Source organism: Erythrolamprus reginae, chromosome 6 (genome assembly GCF_031021105.1).
Source record: "Erythrolamprus reginae isolate rEryReg1 chromosome 6, rEryReg1.hap1, whole genome shotgun sequence".
NCBI classification, from domain to species: Eukaryota; Metazoa; Chordata; class Lepidosauria; order Squamata; family Dipsadidae; genus Erythrolamprus; species Erythrolamprus reginae.
The window spans coordinates 14,325,339-14,350,207 of NC_091955.1; the positions used below are offsets into that span (position 1 = coordinate 14,325,339).

Consider the following 24,869-nt stretch of genomic DNA (forward strand, 5'->3'; position numbering starts at 1 on the left):
TATCAGGAAAGACTTCATGAACTCCATCTGTATAGTCTGGAGGACAGAAGGAAAAGGGGGGACATGATCGAAACATTTAAATATGTTAAAGGGTTAAATAAGGTGCAGGAGGGAAGTGTTTTTAATAGGAAAGTGAACACAACAAGGGGACACAATCTGAAGTTAGTTGGGGGAAAGATCAAAAGCAACGTGAGAAAATATTATTTTACTGAAAGAGTAGTAGATCCTTGGAACAAACTTCCAGCAGACGTGGTATATAAATCCACAGTAACTGAATTTAAACATGCCTGGGATAAACATATATCCATCCTAAGATAAAATACAGAAAATAGTATAAGGGCAGACTAGATGGATCATGAGGTCTTTTTCTGCCGTCAGTCTTCTATGTTTCTATGTTTCTATCTCCCAACTGATCCTTTAATTAAGTCAAGCTAGATTGAACGCTCATGTTATAGTCCTCTTATCTTTGAGACTCAAGGCATTTTTGAGCCTTGGCCATGCTAGTATCCGATCATTATATGGTTCCCTATAGTGTTACAAAAGACATCTCTGTCTAGCTCCCTTTGGTGACTTCACACCTTGCTTGAAAATTAAATACACGTTAAGAGTGCAAATATACTTTGCAGAAACACTTTGGAAGTCATTAAAAACAAAATGAATTTCAAACACACTGTGACATGACAAATCGAATAAATACAGAATCTAATCTGACCACTTTGCACAGATATTATATGTTAGTACAAGGTACATGGTTGTTAGGGTTTGCCACTGTAAACTACCTATTGTAGTCTCTTGTACTAAAGCAGTAGATCCTTGGAACAAACTTCCAGCAGACGTGGTAGATAAATCCACAGTAACTGAATTTAAACATGCCTGGGATAAACATACTGTATATCCATTGTAAGATAAAATACAGGAAATAGTATAAGGGCAGACTAGATGGACCATGAGGTCTTTTTCTGCCGTCAAACTTCTATGTTTCTATCATGTCCTCCTCCTGCTGCTCTAGAAAAGAGAATAAAACATTTCCTTTCTTCTTTGGTAGTTTGGAGGCCATCACAGAGCCGTGGTGGCGCAGTGGTTAGAATGCAGTATTGCAGGCTAATTCTGCCAACCGCCAGCAGTTCGATTCTCACCAGCTCAAGGTTGACTCAGTCTTCCGTCCTTCTGAAGTTGCTAAAATGAGGACCCAGATTGGTTTTTTTGGGAGGGGGGCAATTTGCTGACTCTGTATACTGCTTGGAGAGAGCTGTAAAGCATTGTGAAGCAGTATATAGGTCCAGGTGCTATTGCTATCATCCTTTCTTGAGGTTTTAAGGTGTGATTCCATTTTCTTCTCACAACTGAGAAGGCAGCCATCGAAGACCTGAAAGATTTTATTTATGAAATCAGAACTTCAGAAATAGTGAAGTCACATCTCCTTTGAATAGCGTTCAATCGCTAGTGATTCCTTGGACACAGTCATCCAATTTTCTTGGTAACCACAAGAGTCCAGATTTATTCTGATGTTTCTTGTTTTCTTTAGCTTTTTTTTACTATCTGGTTTACCCAGCAGTCCAAGTCCCTGTTGGGGTAGTCTCCCATCCAAATATTTGCCAATTCCAGCCTTGCTTAGTGCCCCAAATAATAATTACAAATACAGTGGTACCTCTACTTACCATATTATATTATATTATATTATATTATTTGGATTTGTATGCCGCCCCTCTCCGAAGACTCGAGGCGGCTCACAACAAGTATAAAACAAATCATAAATAATTCAATTAATTAAAATATTTAAAGATTTAAAAAAACCCATATACTAACAGACACACACACAGGCATACCATGTATAAATTAAATGTGCCCAGGGGGAGATGTTTAGTTCCCCCATGCCTGACGGCAAAGGTGGGTTTTGAGGAGTTTACGGAAGGCAGGAAGAGTAGGGGCAGTTCTAATCTCTGGGGGGAGTTGGTTCCAGAGAGTCGGTGCCGCCACAGAGAAGGCTCTCCCCCTGGGGCCCACCAACCGACATTGGTTAGTTGACGGGACCCGGAGGAGGCCCACTCTGTGGGACCTAATCGGTCGCTGGGATTCGTGCGGCAGAAGGCGGTCTCGGAGATATTCTGGTCCAATGCCATGAAGGGCTTTAAAGGTCATAACCAACACTTTGAATTGTGACCGGAAACTGATCGGCAGCCAATGCAGACTGCGGAGTGATGGTGAAACATGGGCATACCTGGGTAAGCCCATGACTGCTCTCGCAGCTGCATTCTGCACGATCTGAAGTTTCCGAACACTTTTCAAAGGTAGCCCCATGTAGAGAGCATTACAGTAGTTGAACCTCGAGGTGATGAGGGCGTGAGTGACTGTGAGCAATGAGTCCCGGTCCAGATAGGGCCGCAACTGGTGCACCAGGCGAACCTGGGCAAACGCCCCCCTCGCCACAGCTGAGAGATGGTTTTCTAATGTGAGCTGTGGATCGAGGAGGACGCCCAAGTTGCGGACCCTCTCTGAGGGGGTCAGTAATTCCCCCCCCAGGGTAATGGACGGACAGATGGGATTGTCCTTGGGAGGCAGAACCCACAGCCACTCCGTCTTATCCGGGTTGAGTTTGAGTCTGTTGACACCCATCCAGGCCCCAACAGCCTCCAGGCACCGGCACATCACTTCCACCGCTTCGTTGACTGGGCATGGGGTGGAGATGTAAAGCTGGGTATCATCGGCATATTGATGATACCTCACCCCATGTCCTTGGATGATCTCACCCAGCGGTTTCATGTAGATGTTAAATAGCAAGGGGGAGAGGACCGACCCCTGAGGCACTCCACAAGGGAGAGACCTCGGAGCCGACCTCTGACCCCCCACTAACACCGACTGCGACCGGCCAGAGATGTAGGAGGAGAACCACTGAAGCACAGTGCCTCCCACCCCCAACCCCTCCAACCGGTGCAGAAGGATACCATGGTCGATGGTATCGAAAGCCGCTGAGAGATCGAGGAGCACCAGGACAGAGGATAAACCACTGTCCCGGGCCCCTCCAGAGATCATCCATCAACGCGACCAAAGCGGTTTCCGTGCTGTAACCGGGCCTGAAACCCGACTGCTGGGGACCTAGATAATCGGCTTCTTCCAAGGACCGCTGGAGCTGGAGTGCTACCACCTTCTCAACAACCTTCCCCATAAAGGGAAGGTTGGAGACTGGACGATAGTTGTTAAGTACGGCTGGGTCCAGGGAAGGCTTCTTGAGGAGGGGGCGCACAAGCGCTTCTTTATAGAGTGTTGGAAAAACTCCCCTCCCCAAGGAAGCGTTGGTGATCTCCTGGGCCCAGCTCCGTGTCACCTCCCTGCTGGCCGAGACCAACCAGGAGGGACACGGATCCAGTAGACAGGTGGCGGAACTCACAGCTCCAATGACCTTGTCCACTTCATCAGGTGTCACCAGATCAAACTCTTCCCAGACAGGTGGACAAGTACGTGCCCCAGTCACCTCGACTGACTCATTGTCAGTCGACTCTGTTTTACAATTGGAGTCGAGGTCAGCCCGGATCTGAGCGACTTTATCAGCGAAAAACGTGTTAAACTCCTCGGCGCTACTCTGCAAGGGCTCCCCAACTCCCTCCTGATTAAGAAGGGAGCGGGTCACCCTAAACAGAGCGGCCGGGCGGGATTCCGCTGATGCAATCAAGGCGGCATGGTACGCGCATCTTGCCGCCTTGAGTGCCACTTTGTAAGTCTTAATAAAAGCTCTTACAAGTGTTCGATCAGATTCAGACCTACTCTTCCTCCATCGCTTCTCTAGACGTCTCTTTTGGCGTTTCAACTCCCGGAGCTCCTCGTTGAACCATGGGGCTCTACGGGGTCTAGCGCCACGGAGAGGTCGCAAAGGCGCAATCCAGTCGAGAGCCTCCGCAGCAGCCGTATTCCAGGCCTCCGCAAGAGACTCCGCCGAACTGTGGATGAGTGCCTCTGGAATAACCCCAAGCGCCGTCTGAAAGCCCTCTGGGTCCATCAGGCGTCTGGGGCGGAACATCTTCATTGGTTCCGCCTCCCTGCGGGGAAGGATTGGAGCCAGGAAGTCAAGCCGTAGTAGAAAATGGTCTGACCATGACAAAGGCAATGCTTCTAAGCCCCTTAGTCTCAGACCATTTCTCAATTGCTCGGAAAGGAATACCATGTCAGGCGCGTGCCCTCTCTCGTGAGTCGGACCCTGTACTACTTGAGTCAGGTCCATGGCTGTCATGGTGGCCATGAACTCCTGTGCCAACCCAGAGGTTTCGCCGAGTGACGGCAGGTTGAAGTCCCCCAGGACAATGAGTCCGGGGAACTCCACCGCCAACCCGGCTACCTCCTCGAGTAGCACAGGCAGGGCTTTTTACACGCAGCTGGGAGGCAGGTACGTGAGAAATAAGCCCACCTGGACCCCTAAGTCCAACTTCAACAAGAGAGACTCGCAACCCGCAATTTCCGGAACAATGAGTCTACGCAGGCAAAGGCTCTCCCTGGCTATAATAGCCACTCCTCCCCCCCTTCCCTGGGGTCGAGGTTGATGCCATATCCGAAACCCGGCTGGGCAAATTTCAGAGAGAGGAACACCTCCCTCTGGGCCCAGCCAGGTTTCGGTAATACACGCCAGGTCGGCCTCCTCATCCAGGATCAAATCCCGGATGAGGAGAGCTTTATTTACCACCGACCTGGCGTTAAGCAGCAGCAACCTGAGTCCAGGGCCAGAGTTACACTCATCACCAGTACCCAAGATTGGGCTCACAGAGCCAGAACAAGGGACCGTTATTAAGCAACGGTCCCTCGTTCCCCTGGAACGGCTAGCTCTGTGGCCCCCGCCATATCTGCCTCTCCCCAGCAGCACAGGGATATTCCGACCCTCTGCCACCCCAGAGATCGGTGCCCCTTCCTCTCCCGTCTCCCGAGCGTCAGGTGGGCCAAATCTATCATTCACACTACTATCAAACCACTCATCCATACCATAACCCCCCACTCACCCACCAACCCAATTATACCAATCATTCCATTCATACCCACAAGTATACTTATCCCAGTCATCCATTACTTAGCACCCCAATTATATTAAAAAACAATTAAATTTATAACAGTATAAAATAACAATTGATAAAAAATTTAAAACACTAAAACATTAAGATTATACTTATATAAATATAGGATAAAAATTATAAATTAGTAAAAATTGATTTTCTTTGATGGTATAAAATCAGATCTTAAAACATTTTATAATCATCAGTAATCAATCAGTCAGTCCAGGTACGATGTTCCTTGATCTCCATGGTCTAAGGCAGTGTTTTTCAACCAGTGTGCCGTGGCACACTAGTGTGCCGCGAGACATGGTCAGATGTGCCGCGAAGCTCAGAGAGAGAAAGAAAACGAGAAAGAAAGAAAGAGAAAGAGAGAAAGAAAGAGCAAGAGAGAAAGAAAGCAAGCAAGAGAGAGAAAGAAAGCAAGAGAAAGAGAACAAGAGAGAAAGAAAGCAAGAGAGAGGGAGAGGGAGGGAAGGTGGGAGAGAGAAAGACATAGAAGGAGGTAGGGAGGGAGAGAGAAAGAGAGCAAAAAAGAGGAAAGAAGGAAGAGAGAAAAAAGAGGGAGAGAAAGAGGGAGAGAGAAATAGAGCGAAAGGGAGGAAGAGAGAGAATTTTTTTGTCCAAACTTTTTTTAGGGTCCCCCCCCAAATGTGCCCCATGGTTTTGTAAATGTAAAAAATGTGCCGCGGCTCAAAAAAGGTTGAAAATCACTGGTCTAAGGTCTTAGTCTAGTTCAAAGAGTCTTGATGTTAAACCTCCTCTCTTCCTAGCTGTCTTTTTAAAATCAGACCACAAGGGGCCATACTTACTTACTTCTACTTACGAACTTTTCTAGATAAGAACCAGGTGTTTAAGATTTTTTTGCCTTTTCTCAAGAACCATTCTACTTACAAACCCGAGCCTCTGAAACTGTAACCCGAAAAGGCAGGAAGAAGCCTCCGTGGGGCCTCTCTAGGAATCTCCTGGGAGGAAACAGGGCCGGAAAAGGTGGGGAGAAGCCTCTGTGGGGCCTCTCTAGGAATTTCCTGGGGGGAAACAGGACCGTAAAAGGCGGGGAGAAACCTCCGTGGGGCCTTTCTAGGAATCTCCTGGGAGGAAGCAGGGCTGGAAAAGGTGGGGAGAAGCCTCTGTGGGGCCTCTAGGAATCTCCTGGGAGGAACCGGGGCCTCCACCCTCCCTGTGGTTTCCCCAATCGCACACATTATTTGCTTTTACATTGATTCCTATGGGAAAAATTGCTCCTTCTTACAAACTTTTCTACTTAAGAACCTGGTCACGGAACGAATTAAGTTCGTAAGTAGAGGTGCCACTGTAGTCCTCACATTTACGACTGTTCCGTTGTTTGCACAGTCACATGATTGCCATTTGCACGGTTCACAGCCACATCGGAGAAGCAGAGTTAATGGAGAAAGCTGGCAGCAAAGTTGCAAGTCACGGTCACATGATGTCTCACTTAACGACTGCCACAATTTGGTTAAACAATGGAAGTGGAAGAGGAGTCATAACACTGCTGCAGTCATGTGCGGATTCACATAACAACAGTGTTGCCCAGTCTTGGAGATCTAATTGTGATTTTCAAATAAAAAAGAAAAATTTCTAATCGCTATCCTCAACTTGATTCTGCCACAGATTTAGGAAGCAATTACATTTCATTCCTTTGAACCCTGAGTGGCAATCTGAGAACTTTGTGTTCTCTTTAATCTGGCATGGGACCAGATTACCTCCAGAACCGCCTGCTACCGCACGAATCCCAGCGACCGATAAGGTCCCACAGAGTTGGCCTTCTCCGGGTCCCGTCGACTAAACAATGTCGTTTGGCGGGCCCCAGGGGAAGAGCCTTCTCTGTGGCGGCCCCGGCCCTCTGGAACCAACTCCCCCCGGAGATTAGAACGGCCCCCACCCTCCCTGTCTTTTGTAAACTACTCAAGACTCATTTATACCGCCAGGCATGGGGGAGTTGAGACATTCCTTCCCCCTAGGCCATTACACGTTATGCATGGTATGTTTGTGTGTATGTTTGGTTTTATAATAAGGGTTTTTTAGTTGTTTTATTATTGGATTGTACATGTTGTTTTTATTATTGTTGTTCGCCGCCCCGAGTCTACGGAGAGGGGCGGCATACAAATCCAATAAATTATTATTATTATTATTATTTAGGTCCCAGGTGCCGGCAGACCTTACACAGCGGCTGCGCCCACTCCACCCCTCCTGAACTGCCAGGCCATTGAAAATAAAATTCGCAAAAATGTTCAACACTGTTGGAAAGAAATTCTGAAGGAATGCAGAGAGAAGGATGTGGAGCGTTCAGGAGAAATCTCAGTAGAAGATATTTTAGGTTGGTTGTCTTTCTTTTTTTGGTTCAGCATTTAGAATTTGGAAAGGGAAACAAATGTGGATGCTTTTCTTGTAGGCCGATAACAAAATAACAGTTGGAAGGGACCTTGTAGGACAGCGGTTCTCAGCCTAGGGGTCGGGACTCCTTTGGGGGTCGAACGACCATTTCACAGGGGTCACCTAAGACCATCGGAAAAGTCTCCGTGGCCTGCGCTGGCTGCCGATCAGTTTCCGGTCACTATTCAAAGTGTTGGTAATGACCTTTAAAGCCCTACATGGCATTGGGCCAGAATACATCCAGAACCGCCTTCTACCGCATGAATCCCAGCGGCCAATAAGGTCCCACAGAGTTGGCCTTCTCCGGGTCTCGTCGACCAAACAATGTCGTTTGGCGGGCACCAGGGGAAGAGCCTTCTCTGGTGGCCCCGGCCCTCTGGAATCAACTCCCCCCAGAGATTAGAACGGCCCCCACCCTCCTTGTCTTTCGCAAATTACTCAAGACCCACCTTTGTCGCCAGGCATGGGGGAGCTAGAATATTCCTTCCCCTAGGCCTAGGCCATTACAAGTTATGTATGGTATGTTTGCGTGTATGTTTGGTTTTTATAATAAGGGTTTTTAGTTACATGTTGTTTTTTATCATTGTTGTTAGCCGCCCCGAGTCTGCGGACAGAGGCGGCATACAAATCCAATAAATAAATAAATAAAAATGAATAAATTTCCCATGGTGTTAGGAACTAAAGCTTCTATTCTGGCGCCTTGGAACACATTTTTACAATCCAACCAATAAGGCGTTTACAGTGGAGAAAACACAAAATATTACCAGGTGTGGAAAGATTTTTATACATGGATGAACCAAAGAACAAATATTAGCAGTGCTGCGTGATAAGGAAACAAATTCAGTTAAAAATTCTTAAAGGCTTAAATTTAACTTTTTCTCTACTTGTTGTGTTTCTATAAATTACAGAGTAAGAAATTAAAATATATTAATATGGATTATATATTACCAACAAAACCAATGGTAACATTACTGTAAAAGATTAGATTAGATTAGATTAGATTAGATTAGATTAGATTTATTGGATTTATATGCCGCCCCTCTCTGCAAACTCGGGGCGGCTCACAACAATAATAAAAAACAGTACATAATAACAAATCCAATGCCCACCAATCTAATTACAATTTAAAATTAATAAATTCATAAAAGAGTATAAAAGGAGGCTGTTGATGAGACAGCCAAAGGGAGGAGGGGATGTATACTTTATGTCTTTTTTCTCTGTACATATTTTATGCGTTTGTGTCGTTTATATGTAAATAAAAATTATTTTTAAAAAAAATACAGTGGGGGCGTCCCTCTGACCTTCCTGCCAATCAGTTTAAAGCTCTGTTGGGAGAATTGGCACTAGACTTATGGTTGGGGGTCACCACAACATGAGGAACTGTTTTAAGTGGTCATGGCATTAGAAAGGTTGAGAACCACTCTTGTGGACCATCGGGTCCAACCTCCCTGCCCAGTAGGCCCTACACTAGTGATGGCAAACCTATGGCAGGGGGGCCACAGGTGGCACGCGATGCCATATTTGCTGGCAAACAAGCTGTTGCCCCAGCTAAGCTCCAACATGCATGTGTGTGCCAGCCACCTGATTTTTGGCTCACACAGAGGCACTGGGAGGGCGTTTTCGGTTTCCAGAGACCCACCGGCGGATCCGGGAAAGCATTTTTACCCTCCCCTGGCTCCACAAGTAATCTGGTCCAATGGCATGCAGAGCTTTATAGGTCATAACCAACACTTTGAATTGCGTCTGGAAACCAATCGGCAGCCAATGCAGACTGCGGAGTGCTGGAGAAACATCGGCATACCTGGGAAAGCCCATGACCACTCGCGCAGTTGCATTCCCCCTGGGGGGGGAATTATTGACCCCCTCGGAGAGGGTCCGCAACTTGGGCGTCCTCCTCGATCCACAGCTCACATTAGAGAACCACCTTTCAGCTGTGGCGGGGGGGGGGGGCGTTTGCCCAGGTTTGCCTGGTGCACCAGTTGCGGCCCTATCTGGACTGGGACTCACTGCTCACAGTCACTCATGCCCTCATCACCTCGAGGTTTGACTACTGTAATGCTCTCTACATGGGGCTACCTTTGAAAAGTGTTCGGAAACTCCAAATCGTGCAGAATGCAGCTGCGAGAACAGTCATGGTCTTACCTAGGTATGCCCATTTTTCACCAACACTCCGCAGTCTGCATTGGTTGCTGATCAATTTCCGGTCACAATTCAAAGTGTTGGTTATGACCTTTAAAGCCCTTCATGGCATTGGACCAGAATATCTCCGAGACCGCCTTCTGCCACACGAATCCCAGTGACCGATTAGGTCCCACAGAGTTGGCCTTCTCCGGGTCCCATCAACTAAACAATGTCGGTTGGCGGGCCCCAGGGGAAGAGCCTGCTCTGTGGCGGACCCAGCCCTCTGGAACCAACTCCCCCCAGAGATTAAAACTGCCCCTACTCTCCTTGCCTTTCGTAAGCTCCTTAAAACCCACCTTTGTCGTCAGGCATGGGGGAACTGAGACATCTCCCCCAGGCATATACAATTTATGAATGGTATGTTTGTATGTATGTTTGTTTAGTAAATGGGATTTTAAAATATTTTAAACTACAATTTAGATTTGTTATGAATTGTTTTATTCTGCTGTGAGCCGCCCCGAGTCTGCGGAGAGGGGCAGCATACAAATCTAAATAATAAATAAATAATAATAAATAAATTTTGCACGATTTATAGTTTCCGAACACTCCTCAAAGGCAGCCCCACGTAGAGAGCAATTCAGTAGTCGAACCTCGAGGTGATAAGTGCATGAGTGAATGTGAGCAAAGACTCCCTGTCCAAATAGGGCCGCAACTGGTGCACCAGGCAAACCTGGGCAAACGCCCCCCTCACTACAGCTGAAAGATGATGTTCCAAAGTCAGCTGTGGATTGAGGAGGATGCCCAAGTTGCGGACCCTCTCTGAAGGGGTCAGTAGTTCCCCACACAAATTTTTGATCACTTTAGGTAGACAGCCCAGGTTGCTAGATACAGTAGTACCTCTAGATACGAGCTGCTCCACATGCGAGTATTCCAAGTTACGAGCCGCGACGCGAGCGAAATTTCTGTTCAACACCCGAGCTCAAATTCAGGATACGAGCCAAGCTTCCACTAGGTGGCGCAAGAATCTCCTTGCTTCCAGTTATCTCGGCGCGAAAAACAAAGTCTAAAGGCATTTGTTCGAGATGTGAGTTGATCGACTTACGAGCTCGGGTCTGGAACGAATTAAACTCGTATGTCGAGGTACCATTGTATATACGGCTGCTCCCCACTCACCCCAATTTTTACCCCACTTTAGTTCCTTTCACCTGGGCAGCTGGACACCAGCCACACCCCACTGTCAGTTCTCAAAAATGCAGGCATTCCGTGTGGTACCATAAGCCGTCTTGGAAATAAGCAAAGTTCTATAATTCTCTTTTAATTAAAAGTGTTTTAATTAAAATTAGATGTGGCATGGAGATTAATGGGCACCAAAGGAGTGGTGTGTTGGTTCTTCTCTTCATAATTCTGCAGCCCCCTGAGTTCTTTGATTGAGCAATTATTCCACTTAGGAGCAGGCTTGGAATTTTAATAGAGATATATCACTCTTTTTGCTACTGTCAATCTTCCTATTACACTGCTCAATGAATCCTACCCACAGAAGAAAAAAGAAAAAAGGTTTTTTTTTAAATCACTATCATTTTGAGTGCTTCAGGTGTGATCTAATTTTTAAACTTCTCCCCAATTTCCCTGCGGTTGATAATCCTGATTGTTTTTAGCCTGGTTTCGCTATTCTCCATGTGGTTGTCTTTTTCGTATGAAATCAGACCAATGTCATCTCTAGGGATAAGAAAGACACACGGCTACTACTAGCATCAAATCCAGATTTATCTCTGTTGGTCTATCTCTGGAAAGTATCTCTGGAAAGTTGTTTTTATTATTGTTGTTAGCCGTCCCGAGTCTACGGAGAGGGGCGGCATACAAATCCAATAAATTATTATTAATTATTATTATCTTCAGGATGTGAACACCTAATCAGTTCCTCCTGAATATATCAAACAAAAACAATTGGAAACACACCTACACACACACATACACACCGTCCAAGGTGGCTTCTATGTTCTTTTTCATTCACACAACTGCAAATAACACAATTCACGCATACAAATAAGCTTTAGTGCAACGATCTGTATTTAGTAGTGTTGGGCAAACCGAACTTGCAAAGTTTGGGTTCGTGCCGGACTTTGCAGTGTTCAGCATGCCAAACCCGAACCCAAAGTTTTTTAAAAGTTCGGGTAAAGTTCGGGTTCGGCGTTCACTCGAACACCGCGAAATGCCGCCACCCGGGAGGAGAGAGGGGAATTCCATCGTGGGATTCCCCACCTCCTTTTGCTACTGTTCGGGTTCGGCGAACTCACCCGAACTTCACGGCAAAGTTCGGGTGAGTTCGCTAAACCCGAACTTCGTTGGGTTCGCCCAACACTAATACTTAGGTATCCCTTCATAATTCCTGGAGTGTCTGCAGGTGCATATTTCCATGAGTGTCTGCAAGTGTGGACAAAAAAATCAGAATGGCAACTGTGACATTGAGACCAAAGCTCCACTTTTTATGTGCATTTCATACACAGAAGGAGGAGGAGAGGGTGGGAGAACTTTAACTTGAAAATTGTGGCTACCACCTTGGATTTTTTGATCACACCCTACAGACATAACCAGTTCAGGAAGTCACCTGCCAGGAAGTCATCTAATGCAAATAGTTCAAATTAAGGATGTACTGGGTCAGAGGTTGACCTCTAGGTTACTCCCTTGTGGGGTGCCTCAGGGGTCGGTCCTCTCCCCCCTACTATTTAATATCTACATGAAACCGCTGGGTGAGATCATCCAAGGGCATGGGGTGAGGTATCATCAATATGCAGATGATACCCAGCTCTACATCTCCACCCCTTGTCCAGTCAACGAAGCAGTGGAAGTGATGTGCCGGTGCCTGGAGGCTGTTGGGGTCTGGATGGGTGTCAACAGACTCAAACTCAACCCAGACAAGACGGAGTGGCTGTGGGTTTTGCCTCCCAAGGACAATTCCATCTGTCTGTCCATTACCCGGGGGGGGGAATCACTAACCCCCTCAGAGAGGGTCCGCAACTTGGGCATCCTCCTCGATCCATAACTCACATTAGAGAAACATCTTTCAGCTGTGGTGAGGGGGGTGTTTGCCCAGGTTCGCCTGGTGTACCAGTTGCGGTCCTATTTGCTCACAGTCACTCATGCCCTCATCACCTCGAGGCTCGACTACTATAATGCTCTCTACATGGGGCTACCTTTGAAAAGTGTTTGGAACCTTCAGATCGTGCAGAATGCAGCTGCGAGAGCTATCATGGGCTTCTCTAAATATGCCCATGTCACACCAACACTCCGCAGTCTGCATTGGTTGCCGATCAGTTTCCGGTCACAATTCAAAGTGTTGGTTATGACCTATAAAGCCCTTCATGGCACCGGACCAGATTATCTCTGGGACTGCCTTCTGCCACACGAATCCCAGTGACCGGTTATGTCCCACAGAGTTGGCCTTCTCCGGGTCCCGTCAACTAAACAATGTCGTTTGGCGGGACCCAGGGGAAGAGCTTTCTCTGTGGCGGCCCCGACCCTTTGGAACCAACTCCCCCCAGATATCAGAGTTGCCCCCACCCTCCTTGCCTTTCGTAAGCTCCTTAAAACCCACCTCTGTCGTCAGGCATGGGGGAATTGAAACTTTCCCTCCCCCTAGGCTTATAAAATTTATGCATGGTATGTTAGTATGTATGATTGGTTTTTAAATTGGGGTTTTAAATTAACTTAAACTTAAATATTGGATTTGTTTACATTGTATTATTATTGCTGTAAGCCGCCCCGAGTCTGCGGAGAGGGGCGGCATACAAATCTGATTAATAAATAAATAATATTATGGTTGATTAATATTGTAATACCCTGTTTCCCCGATAGTAAGACACCCCCGATTGTAAGACATATCAGGGGTTTCAGGGGGGTCGGCTAATATAAGCCGTACCCCGAAAGTAAGACATATGTCTTACTTTCGGGGAAACACGGTATTGCTGGGGGGGGAGCCCGATGACGTCGCTTCCAAGCTCCCCGCATGCCCCTCGCCTTCGCCTCGCCACGGCGCCACCGCCTCTTCCCCGGCTTGGCAAAGCGAAGGACGGCGCTGGTCCGAAGCGAGCCGAGCGGGCGGCGGCTTGCAGCGAAGGCCGACCAGCTCCGAGGCGAGCGGCCGGAGCTGCACCCTCCTTCGCCCGCCTCCTTTCCGGCAGGCAGGTGGGGCTGCCCAACTGCGCAGAGTGGCTCCTCCCCTCCAGACACATGCTTCCCCGACACGCGTCTGTGGCTCCACGCGTGCACGCCGCTTGGAGCCTTGAGGTTGAACTTGGAAAAGGGCTCACGAGGCTCCTGTCCCGCGGCTGCCCTTCTGGACTCTGGGGAGATGCCTTCGGGAACGCGACCCTTTCAATTTTTTTCCAATGTAAGACATACCCCGAAAGTAAGACATAGTGGGGCTTTTGGGGGTAAAAAGAAAGTAAGACACTGTCTTACTTTCGGGGAAACACGGTACTCAAGACCAATGCTTCCAGAGGGAGGTTTGAATCAGTCCAGTTGATTTTATCTTGCGACCTTGGTTCCTACAGGTATAATAGAGAAATTTCATTTGAATTTAACCAAAGAAGAAATCCAGCAGCTGATAACAAAATATGATTTTAAGAGCGTAGGCAAGTTTGCATATTGCGATTTCCTTCAAAGCTGTGTGCTGCTGTTTAAACAACAGGAAGTATCTCCTCTGCAGAGACTTCTGATCCAAAACTCACGGGTCCAGGTAAGAATTCCTTGGGGAAAAGGGAAACGTCTACGGTAAAAGGGATGTGCGGGATGCTTGTTTTGCCTAGTTACACATCTTCCATCTCCCCAAGCAGTATAGCTGTTCACACCAACCTAGACCCAGTTCTGATTGCAATGTAGAAAATATATCCACAAAAGGAGAATTACAACTGCAGAACTGAAGTAGATCAATGTGGGCACATAACCCATATATGCACACAAATGTCATGTCCATGAAGATGCAATAACCTACTGCTTACAAGACCACCTGCCATTTAATACAATGTGTCAGTTGGAAGAGATAATAATGGTGGAAGGTCTTAAGCACAAATCGTATCAGGAAAGACTTCATGAACTCAATCTGTATAGTCTGGAGGACAGAAGGAAAAGGGGGGGACATGATCGAAACATTTAAATATGTTAAAGGGTTTAATAAGGTCCAGGAGGGAAGTGTTTTTAATAGGACAGTGAACACAAGAACAAGGGGACACAATCTGAAGTTAGTTGGGGGAAAGATCAAAAGCAACATGAGAAAATATTATTTTACTGAAAGAGTAGTAGATCCTTGGAACAAACTTCCAGCAGACGTGGTAGATAAATCCACAGTAACTGAATTTAAACATGCCTGGGATAAACATATATCCATCCTAAGATAAAATACAGAAAATAGTATAAGGGCAGACTAGATGGACCATGAGGTCTTTTTCTGCCGTCAGACCTCTATGTTTCTATGTTTCTAGAATAACAGAGTTAAAAGGACCTTCGAGGTCTTCTAGTCCATCCCCCTGCTTAGGCAGGAAACCCTACACTACTTCATCCAACATCTTCTTAAAAACTTCTAATGTTGGAGTATTCACAACTTCTGGAGGCAAGCTGTTCCACTGGTTAATTATTCTAACTGTCAGGAAGTTTCTCCTTAGTTTTAAGTTACTTCTGTCCTTGTTTAGTTTCCACCCATTGCTTCTTGTTCTACCCTCAGGTGCTTTGGAGAATAGGTTGACTCCCTCATCTTTGTGGCAACTCCTGTGACATTGGAACACTGCTATCATGTCTCCCCATGTCCTTCTTTTCATTAAGCTAGACATTAAGCTAGATGTGAGCAGACACTTTTGGTGATGTTTTGTCACCATTGACTAATCCAGCTCTCCTACAAGAACCTTGGTTTAATATATCCAAAGTACATCTTTGTCTATCCCAGTGGGGGTTTTTTTAACCTTAGCAACTTGAAGATGGGTTGACTGGGATTGGGCACACTGGCTGGGTGACGGGGAATTCTGAAAGTTGAAGTCCAAATTGCTATGTTTGAAGAACACCGATCTAGCCAATGAAAGAGGATCAGTAGTTGAGAAAAAAACCAGAATTATTTTTATTGAGGATCTTTAATAGAATAGAATAGAATAGAATTTTATTGGCCAAGTGTGATTGGACACAGAAGGAATTTGTCTTGGTGCAGATGCTCTCAGCGTAGGTAAAAGAAAAAGATACATTTGTCAAGAATCATGTGGTACAAACTTAATGATTGTCACAGGGGTCAAATAAGCAATGAAGAAACAATCCATATTAATAAAAATCTTAGGATACAAGCAACAAGTTACAGTCATACAGTCCTAAGTGGGAGGAAAAGGATGATAGGAATGATGAGAAAAACTAGTAGAATAGAAGTGCAGATTTAGTAAAAAGTCTGACAGTGTTGAGGGAATTATTTGTTTAGTAGAGTGATGGCATTCGGGAAAAAACTGTTCTTGTATCTAGTTGTCTTGGTGTGTAGTGCTGTGTAGCGACGTTTTGAGGGTAGGAGTTGAAACAGTTTGTGTCCAGGATGCGAGGGGTCAGTAAATATTTTCCCCGCCCTCTTTTTGACTCGTGCAGTATACAGGTCCTCAATGGAAGGCAGGTTGGCAGCAATTGTTTTTTCTGCAGTTCTGATTCTCCTCTGAAGTCTGTGTCGGTCCTGTTGGGTTGCAGCACCAAACCAGACAGTTATAGAGGTGCAGATGACAGACTCAGTGATTCCTCTGTAGAACTGTATCAGCAGCTCCTTGGGCAGTTTGAGCTTCCTGAGCTGGCGCAGAAAGAACATTCTTTGTTGTGCTTTTTTGATGATGTTTTTGATGTTAGGTGACCATTTTAGGTCTTGAGATATGATAGAACCTAGGAATTTGAAGGTCTCTACTGTTGATACTGTGTTGTCTAGTATTGTGAGAGGTGGAAGGGTTTCTCCTAAAGTCTACCACCATTTCTACGGTTTTGAGTGTGTTCAGTTCTACATTGTTCTGGTCACACCACAAGGATAGTTGTTCAACATCTCGTCTGTATGCAGATTCATACAGATAATTCAGTCCGATCACTGTTGTATCGTCTCTGCAAACCTAGTGGTATAAGATAAGAAGTATAAAAAAGAAATCCAGTATCTGAGTATCCATATCTTAACAGCTGCAAGGATTACATATGCTCAGCTATGGAAAAGTGAAAAAAAAATACCAGAAGAGGGGATGGTAATTAAAAAGTTGATGGATTGTGCAGAGATGGATAGGCTGTCAAGGAAACTTGAAGAGAAAGACGACTCAGGCTATTACAAGATATGGGAGAACTTCTATAACTGGTTAGAAGAAAGTAAGGATAAAAGAAAAGAAACGACACAGAAAAACAGAGATTACCATAGAAACTTACCCAAAACTATGCAAATATTCAAGCAACACGTTAACAAAAAATATGGTAAAAATGTAAATATCTCCAATCGAAACTCTGAATGAGATGGGAGTGTAAATATGTATTGGGGGGGGGGGGGGGTTCTATTTTTTTGTTTTGTTTTTCTTTATTTTGTCTGTGTATGTTTAAATTAAAAATAATTAAAAAGAAAAAAAGAAAAGAAAGGGGTTCAGCCACCGACTTTTCCACATTTCTGCCAGAACATCCCTGGACCACAGTCCCCTACCTTTCTCAATGCAATGATGAGGATTCAACCCCAGATCCTGCACTGCTGGCGGCCAATGAGACGGACATTCAAGTTCTATGATGAAAATGGGACGGGCCTTCTCAGCATCCAGGATTTCCGACAGGTAGTATGTTTATTTATACTTTTGCCAGACCCATCCTCCAATACAGCTCATCTGTTTGGGACCCATATCTCATCTCAGACATTAACACCCTTGAAAATTTATTTATTTTTATTTATTTATTTATTTTGTCCAATACACAATACATATTGAAGAGGACAGACATGAAAGATGATATATAAAGAAAAAATATAAAAGTAGAGGAGAAGATATATGAAAGGAAGAAAAGATATATATGAGATAAGGAGAGACAATTGGACAGGGGACGAAAGGCACACTAGTGCACTTATGCACGCCCCTTACTGACCTCTTAGGAACCTGGAGAGGTCAATCGTGGATAGTCTAAGGGAGAAATGTTGGGGGTTAGGGGTTGACACTACTGAGTCCAGTAATGAGTTCCACGCTTCGACAACTCGATTGCTAAAGTCATATTTTTTACAGTCAAGCTTGGAGCGATTAATATTAAGTTTGAATTTGTTGCGTGCTCTTGTGTTGTTGTGGTTGAAGCTGAAGTAGTCATTGACAGGCAGGGCGTTGCAGCATATGATTTTGTGGGTAATACTTACATCGTGTTTTAGGCGTCATAGTTCTAAGCTTTCTAGACCTAGGATTGATAGTCTGCTTTCGTAGGGCATTCTGTTTCGAGAGGAAGAGTGAAGGGCTCTTCTGGTGAAGTATCTTTGGACATTTTCTAGGGTGTTGATGTCCAAGATGTAGTATGGGTTCCAGACAGAATGTCCAAAGATACTTCACCAGAAGAGCCCTTCACGAAATTGACTTTGAAAAAACTAAATTACTTTCCAAAACAGAAAATTTATACAGAAGAATAATTATGAAAGCCATAGAGATAGAAAAACACCCCCTCTGCATGAATAAAAGAGATGACACGTCCCGCCTACCAGAGATTTGGAAACCAGCCTTAAACAAAAAAACATATCATAATCATCACCATGTCAATCCTTCAAGCAATTGTGATTCCACCAACCAATCAAATCACTAAAACATAGTCACCCAATCTATTTGCTACATATAAATAAAATAAAAATAAATAAAATTTATTGCTAAAAGCTTCCTCTGTGCAGAGTTGATGACGTCATAGGCATATCCAAAAAGTTAACCATGGGAATCATATAGAATTATGCCCCTTTTCTTCCATGGCTGGTTTGCCCAGACTAGTCTACAGCCCTGGCATTCACTGGTATCCCCCATGCAACCTCAGACCTGATAAGGTGGCCTCACCTGCTGAGACTAAATGACAAATTTAACACCTTCGCTTGTGTTTATGTTCTAGTTACCAAGTGAACCAGGCATTGAAGGAAATTTCCCTTACAATAGGAAATTCCCTGGACATATTTGTTTGTTTGATTTACATGCCGCCTCTCTCCGAGGACTCAGGACAGCTTACAAAATATAAAACAACATAAATATCTTAAATCCAATTCATTAACTAATTAATCTAAAAACCCAATAACGTTAAAACTCACTCATTCCCATTCAAACAACAAACATACATTACATTCGTCGGCCAGGGGGCTAGAGTCTAGTGACCCCAAACCTGGCGGCAAAGATAGGTTTTCAAACACTTACGGAAGGCGAGGAGGGTGGAGTCAGCATGAATGTCTGGGCGGAGCTGATTCCAGAGGGCTGGAGCCCCCACAGAGAAGGCTCTTCCCCTAGGTCCCGCCAAGCGACATTGTCTAGTTGCAAGATTTGATCAGTGGATTGTAAAGCCACTTTTCCATGGAAAGCTTTTCTTGCCAACACAACTCCAACCTTAAAAACTGTGTATTGTGGACCTCACTCCATTCCAAAGAGGTCTGTAAAGGGGGCGTTGCATAAGCCCCCCAGCGTGCCCACCATCCTTGTCCTACTGTCCTCATTTATTTGTACTCATTTCCTGTGTTCATGTCCAGGTTTATATCTGTTATCTTGTACATGTTTGACTAAGTAACTAAATAAAAAAGGAGATGGGGTGGGTTGGGGGGTTTGGTGGCATTTGAAGTTATATTTTATGTAAGCCTGTCTGAAGGCGCTAATATCTCACCGTTGTCTTGATATTTAAGTGCTTACTTTGATTGGTTTCTTGGTTTAATTGGTGGTTTTAATTAGACATTTGAAAACTACTATTGACTTTGTTATAGCGTTGCTACACCAACCGCAAGGAGGGATGTTGGGACCAATTTATGGTGTAAATATACAAAGACAAAGGCTCCCTCAAGTCAGGGTCCTCGTACATTTTCTTGATAACAATGTGAAAATAGTTTTCCATTGTCTTTTCTGCTATGAAAAGATTGAAATAAACAAAAGAAAAGCAGCTCCTATAATTTTCACATCTGGAAGTAATTCACCCAAGTCCTTTTTTTCCCCCTAACCTCCTTCATTCAACAACTGTTGGTCATTCTATACAGGTCTTATTTTCTTTGTTTCTGACTTGGTTTGTATCTTCTGCTAAGGGCAGAAGGGTCTGTTAATAACGCTAACATTTCTATTGGTTACTGCATAATTATTGCAGTTTTACATTTTTGGGGATTTAAGAAAAACAGAGAGAAGCTACTACTTAGTTTCTTTGCCTCGTGTTTGTATCTTTAATCGTTGTGAAGGTTGGTCTCCCAGAGCAATTGGGACTTGTGGTAGGAGGGCTTACATAGAATTCTTCTCAGTTTTCTTTCTGCCTCATTAGCAATTCCCATCCTCGAATACAGCTCATCTGTTTGGAACCCATATCGCATCTCAGACATTAACACCCTTGAAAATGTCCAAAGATACTTCACCAGAAGAGCCCTTCACTCCTCCACTCGAAACAGAATACCCTACGAGACTAGACTTTCAATCCTGGGTCTAGAAAGTCTAGAACTAAGACGCCTTAAACAAGATCTAAGTATTGCCCACAAGATCATATGCTGCAACGTCCTGGCTGTCGGCGACTACTTTAGCTTCAACCACAACAACACAAGAGCACACAACAGATTTAAACTTAATATTAACCGCTCCAAACTTGATTGTAAAAAATATGACTTCAGTAACCGAGTTGTCGAAGCGTGGAACTCATTACCGGACTCCATAGTGTCATCCCCAAACCCCTAACACTTTACCCTTAGATTATCTACGGTTGACCTATCCAGATTCCTAAGAGGTCAGTAAGGGGCGAGTACAAGTGCACTAGAGTGCCTTCCGTCCCCTGTCCTATTGCTCTCCTATATCTCCTATTCCTTTCTTCTATCTCTATATCTCTTCTTCTATTCTTTCATTGATGTGTTCTATTACTATATCTTCTTTTCTATTATTTCTTAGATATATTTTACTATGAGTATCTCATCTATAACCTTCATCATGTATTTTACTATGTGTATATAGATATATACCCACTAAAACCCTCATTGTGTATTGGACAAAATAAATAAATAAAATAAATAAATAAAATAAAATAGATATTCCCCAGCACAATCTTTAAATAATAGCCGAGCACTGAACTGGACCATATTATTTAAATACTACAGGTAGTCTTCAATTAGTGTCTGTTCACTTAACAACCGTTTGAAGTTATGATGGGCCCTGAAAAAGCTACAATGGTACCTTTACTTACAAACTTAATTCGTTCCGTGACCAGCTTTTTAAGTAGAAAAGTTTGTAAGAAGAAGCAATTTTTCCCATAGGAATCATTGTAAAAGCAAATAATGCATGCGATTGGGGAAACCACAGGGAGGGTGGAGGCCCTGTTTCCTCCCAGGAGATTCCTAAAGAGGCCCCACGGAGACTTCTCCCCACCTTTTCCAGCCCTGTTTCCTCCCAGGAGATTCCTAGAGAGGCCCCATGGAAGTTTCTCTCTGCCTTTTCCGGTTTACAGTTTTGGAGGCTCAGGTTTCTAAATGGAAAATGTTTCTTGAGAAGAGGCAAAAAAAATCTTGAAAACCCGGTTCTTATCTAGAAAATTCCATAAGTAGAGCTGATCTTAGGTAGAGGTACCACTGTACTTATCACCTAGCTACATTTGAAGTTTTGATGCCTCCCCCAGTTCCATGATAGCATTTTAGTCGTTCAGCAACCAGCTGGTGTTAGCAATGCCCCACAGTATGTTATTGTGACTTACAACATTTTTTGCTATTTAACTTCGTTTCCAGGCAAGAAATGCACCATGGTGAGCAATGGATTGGCTTAACAACCATGGTACTATGACCTGCTATTTACTTAACAACTGGCCACACACAAAAAAATCATAAAATCAGGCGCAGCCATGTGATGACCTGCATAACAACCATCACAACCTATGACTGTAAAAGCAGGCTCAATTATAGTCATAAGTCGAGGACTGCCTTTATTTTAAACAAAAAAAAATGCCTATCTTAATATAGTAGTATAGATTCCTCCTTGGGAAAGTAGAGGTGGGTTGGGATTGAAAAATGGAAGTTTCAAGTTTTATTGGATTTATATGCCGCCCCTCTCCGAAAACTCTGGGCGGCTAACAGCAATCATAGACAATATACAATAATAATCCAATACTAAAAGCAAATTAAAACCCCTTAATATAGAAAATCATACAAACATACCATGCATACCATTGTAACGGCCTAGGGGGAGAAGAAATCTTAATTCCCCCATGCCTGGCGGCAGAGGTGGGTTTTAAGTAGTTTACGAAAGGCAAGGCGGGTGGGGGCAATTCTAATCTCTGGGGGAGTTGGTTCCAGAGAGCCAGGGCCACCACAGAGAAGGCTCTTCCCCTGGGTCCCACCAAGCGATATTGTTTAGTTGACGGGACCCGGAGAAGGCCAACTCTGTGGGACCTAACTGGTCGCTGGGATTCGTGCGGCAGAAGGCGGTCCCTGAGATAATCTGGTCCGGTGCCATGAAGGGCTTTATAGGTCATAACCAACACTTTGAATTGTGACCGGAAACTGATCGGCAACCAATGCAGACTGCGGAGTGTTGGTGTGACGTGGGCATATTTAGAGAAGCCCATGATTGCTCTCACAGCTGCATTCTGCACGATCTGAAGTTTCCGAACACTTTTCAAGGGTAGCCCCATGTAGAGAGCGTTACAGTAGTCGAGCCTCGAGGTGATGAGGGCATGAGTGACTGTGAGCAGTGACTCCCGGTCCAAATAGGGTCGCAACTGATGCACCAGGCGAACCTGGGCGAACGCCCCCCTCGCCACAGCTGAAAGATGTTTCTCTAATGTGAGCTCTGGATCAAGGAGGACGCCCAAGTTGCGAACCCTCTCTGAGGGGGTCAATGATTCTCCCCCCAGAGTAATGGATGGACAGATGGAATTGTCCTTGGGAGGCAAGACCCACAGCCACTCCGTCTTGTCTGGGTTGAGTTTGAGTTTGTTGACACCCATCCAGGCCCCAACAGCCTCCAGGCACCGGCACATCACTTCCACTGTTATGTGTTACAGTGTTTGGAAAACCTCCCTGGCTGATGTGATTGTGGTTGACAAATTCTAGCCATTGCCATCTTAGTCATGTTTTCGCTCCATCATTTCCAAGGAAAGCCCATTTTAATCCGTCATTCAAACATAGGTTGTCGGAGTCGATGGAATTGTGATACCCCATGTTGGCCTAATTCCCAAATTAGCTAGTTTTCTTGACGATCTGAGCAGCAGCCATAAAGCCAAGTTGTCTCCAGGGTGGAAATTATGTCTAATATTTCTGAATTGGTTGAAATAGTGTTCCACTTTGATTCTCTGCCACAAAATTTTCTGCATGGTAAATAGTTAAAGATCAGATCTATATCCTGTTTTTCTATCTCTTCCGCAGGTGCTACGAAAATATGGAATCAATCTCTCCGAAGAGGAATTTTTTCACATCTTGGAATATTATGACAAAAACTTAACTTCCAAAATCTCCTACAATGAATTCCTAAGAGCATTCCTGCAATAAGAAAAAAAGGGGGGAAGGGAAGTCACCCTTCAACTTGAAGAATCATTAGCAAAATTTATCAATTTTGAAGTTAATAAAACCATATAAATTCAGCCTCTTGCTCAACATTTCATCAGCAATCTTTTAAAGCTGATCGTATAGAAACTAGCAGTGTTTGGTGAAGCCAGTCTACACTAGTTTGGTACTATTAATTTTCTCAAAATCCACTTAGCTGTGAAAACAGAAAACAATTACAGCGACAGTTCCAAAACCCCCACACACAATTAAAGGATTATTAAGAACAGGAGATTTTAATTTAGATTTTAAAAGGCACCACACTCGATTTTATTTGTTTCCGTTTTCTAAATGGATTGTATTTAATATGTTATACTCCATTATTCAGAAATTAGTTACCTCAGAACCCTGCAGAAGTGGTAGCTATGCAATAAGCCTGTGGAAATTGTCTATGCATACATTTTTGTTCTGTCGGGCTCTCTGGCAGAATCCTCCCAAAAATTCACAGGTACAAATTTCAGACACACACACGTTTGAAAATTCAAAACAATGTTCTTTATATTGAAAATTCACTTAAACTAAGCCCTCTTTTGTTATAGCAAAGAGCACTCGTCTCCAAACAAACTGGTAGTTTGTACAAGTCCCTTATCAGTTCTGTGATACTTAGCTTGCAGCTGTGAGGCAATTCACAGTCCTTCTTCTTTCACAAAGTGAAACACACTTTGCTCTGGTTTAGTTTCAACGCAGGGAAAAATCAGCACACAAAAAGTCAAAGTCAGTAAAGCAGTCATGAAACACAACGATCAGATAATCCTCCACAATGGCCAAACCACAGGCTGCTATTTATAGCAGCCTCACTAATTACCCAACCCCAGGTGGCCTCATTTTCTTTGATAATAATCTCTCAGTTGTTGTTGCCTATGCATCGCTCTCCACATGCCTGGCTGTATCATTAACTCTTGTTCCGAATCCAAGGAGGAGCTAGATAATTGATCTCCTTCTGAGCTGTCTGCCACACTCTTCTCCTCCCTGTCACTCATGTCTTCTTGGTCAGAGGAGCCTTCATCATCAGATTCCACCAGGGGCAAAACAGGCCTGCAGCATGTGGATGTCTCCCCCACATCCACAGTCCTTGGGGCAGGAGCTGGGCCAGAGCTCACCACAACAGATTGTATTTAATATGTTATACTCCATTATTCAGAAATTAGTTACCTCTGAATCCTGCAGAAGTGGTAGCTATGCAATAAGCCTGTGGAAATTGTCTATGCATACATTTTGATCCTGGTTTTGATGTGTCAAGTTTGTTAAAAATGGGACCGGTGTAATTAAAAAGTCCTTCTGTATCCGAATGACATTTCCAGAGCTGGAATAGCACATTCACTTGGGGGATTTAGTTAGTTAGTTAGTTAGTTAGTTAGTTAGTTAGTTAGTTAGTTAGTTAGTTAGTTAGTTAGTCCAATACACAATGAGGGTTTTAGTGTGTATACACATAGTAAAATACATGAAAAAGGTTATAGAGGAGATACTCATAGTAAAATATATCTAAGAAATAATAGAAAAGAAGATATAGTAATAGAACATATCAATGAAAGAATAGAAGAAGAGCTATAGGAATAGAAGAAAGGTATAGGAGATATAGGAGAGCAATAGGACAAGGGACGGAA

The 24,869-nt window shown here is 44.3% G+C and overlaps 1 protein-coding gene across 3 annotated transcripts in view; it reads left to right on the plus strand.

Annotated features, from left to right (window-relative positions):
• The window catches only part of EFCAB6 (EF-hand calcium binding domain 6), a 175,646-nt gene extending 152,343 nt beyond the window's left edge, over positions 1–23,303 (plus strand). For all 3 annotated transcript variants that reach the window (XM_070755297.1, XM_070755298.1, XM_070755299.1), the window contains 4 exons: positions 7,188–7,365; positions 14,093–14,277; positions 17,189–17,338; positions 23,089–23,303. In XM_070755297.1, coding sequence (XP_070611398.1) covers positions 7,188–7,365; positions 14,093–14,277; positions 17,189–17,338; positions 23,089–23,211 — 636 coding nt within the window. In that variant the 3' untranslated portion in view covers positions 23,212–23,303. The remainder of the gene's footprint in view (positions 1–7,187; positions 7,366–14,092; positions 14,278–17,188; positions 17,339–23,088) is intronic.
• Positions 23,304–24,869: the final 1,566 nt, after the last annotated feature.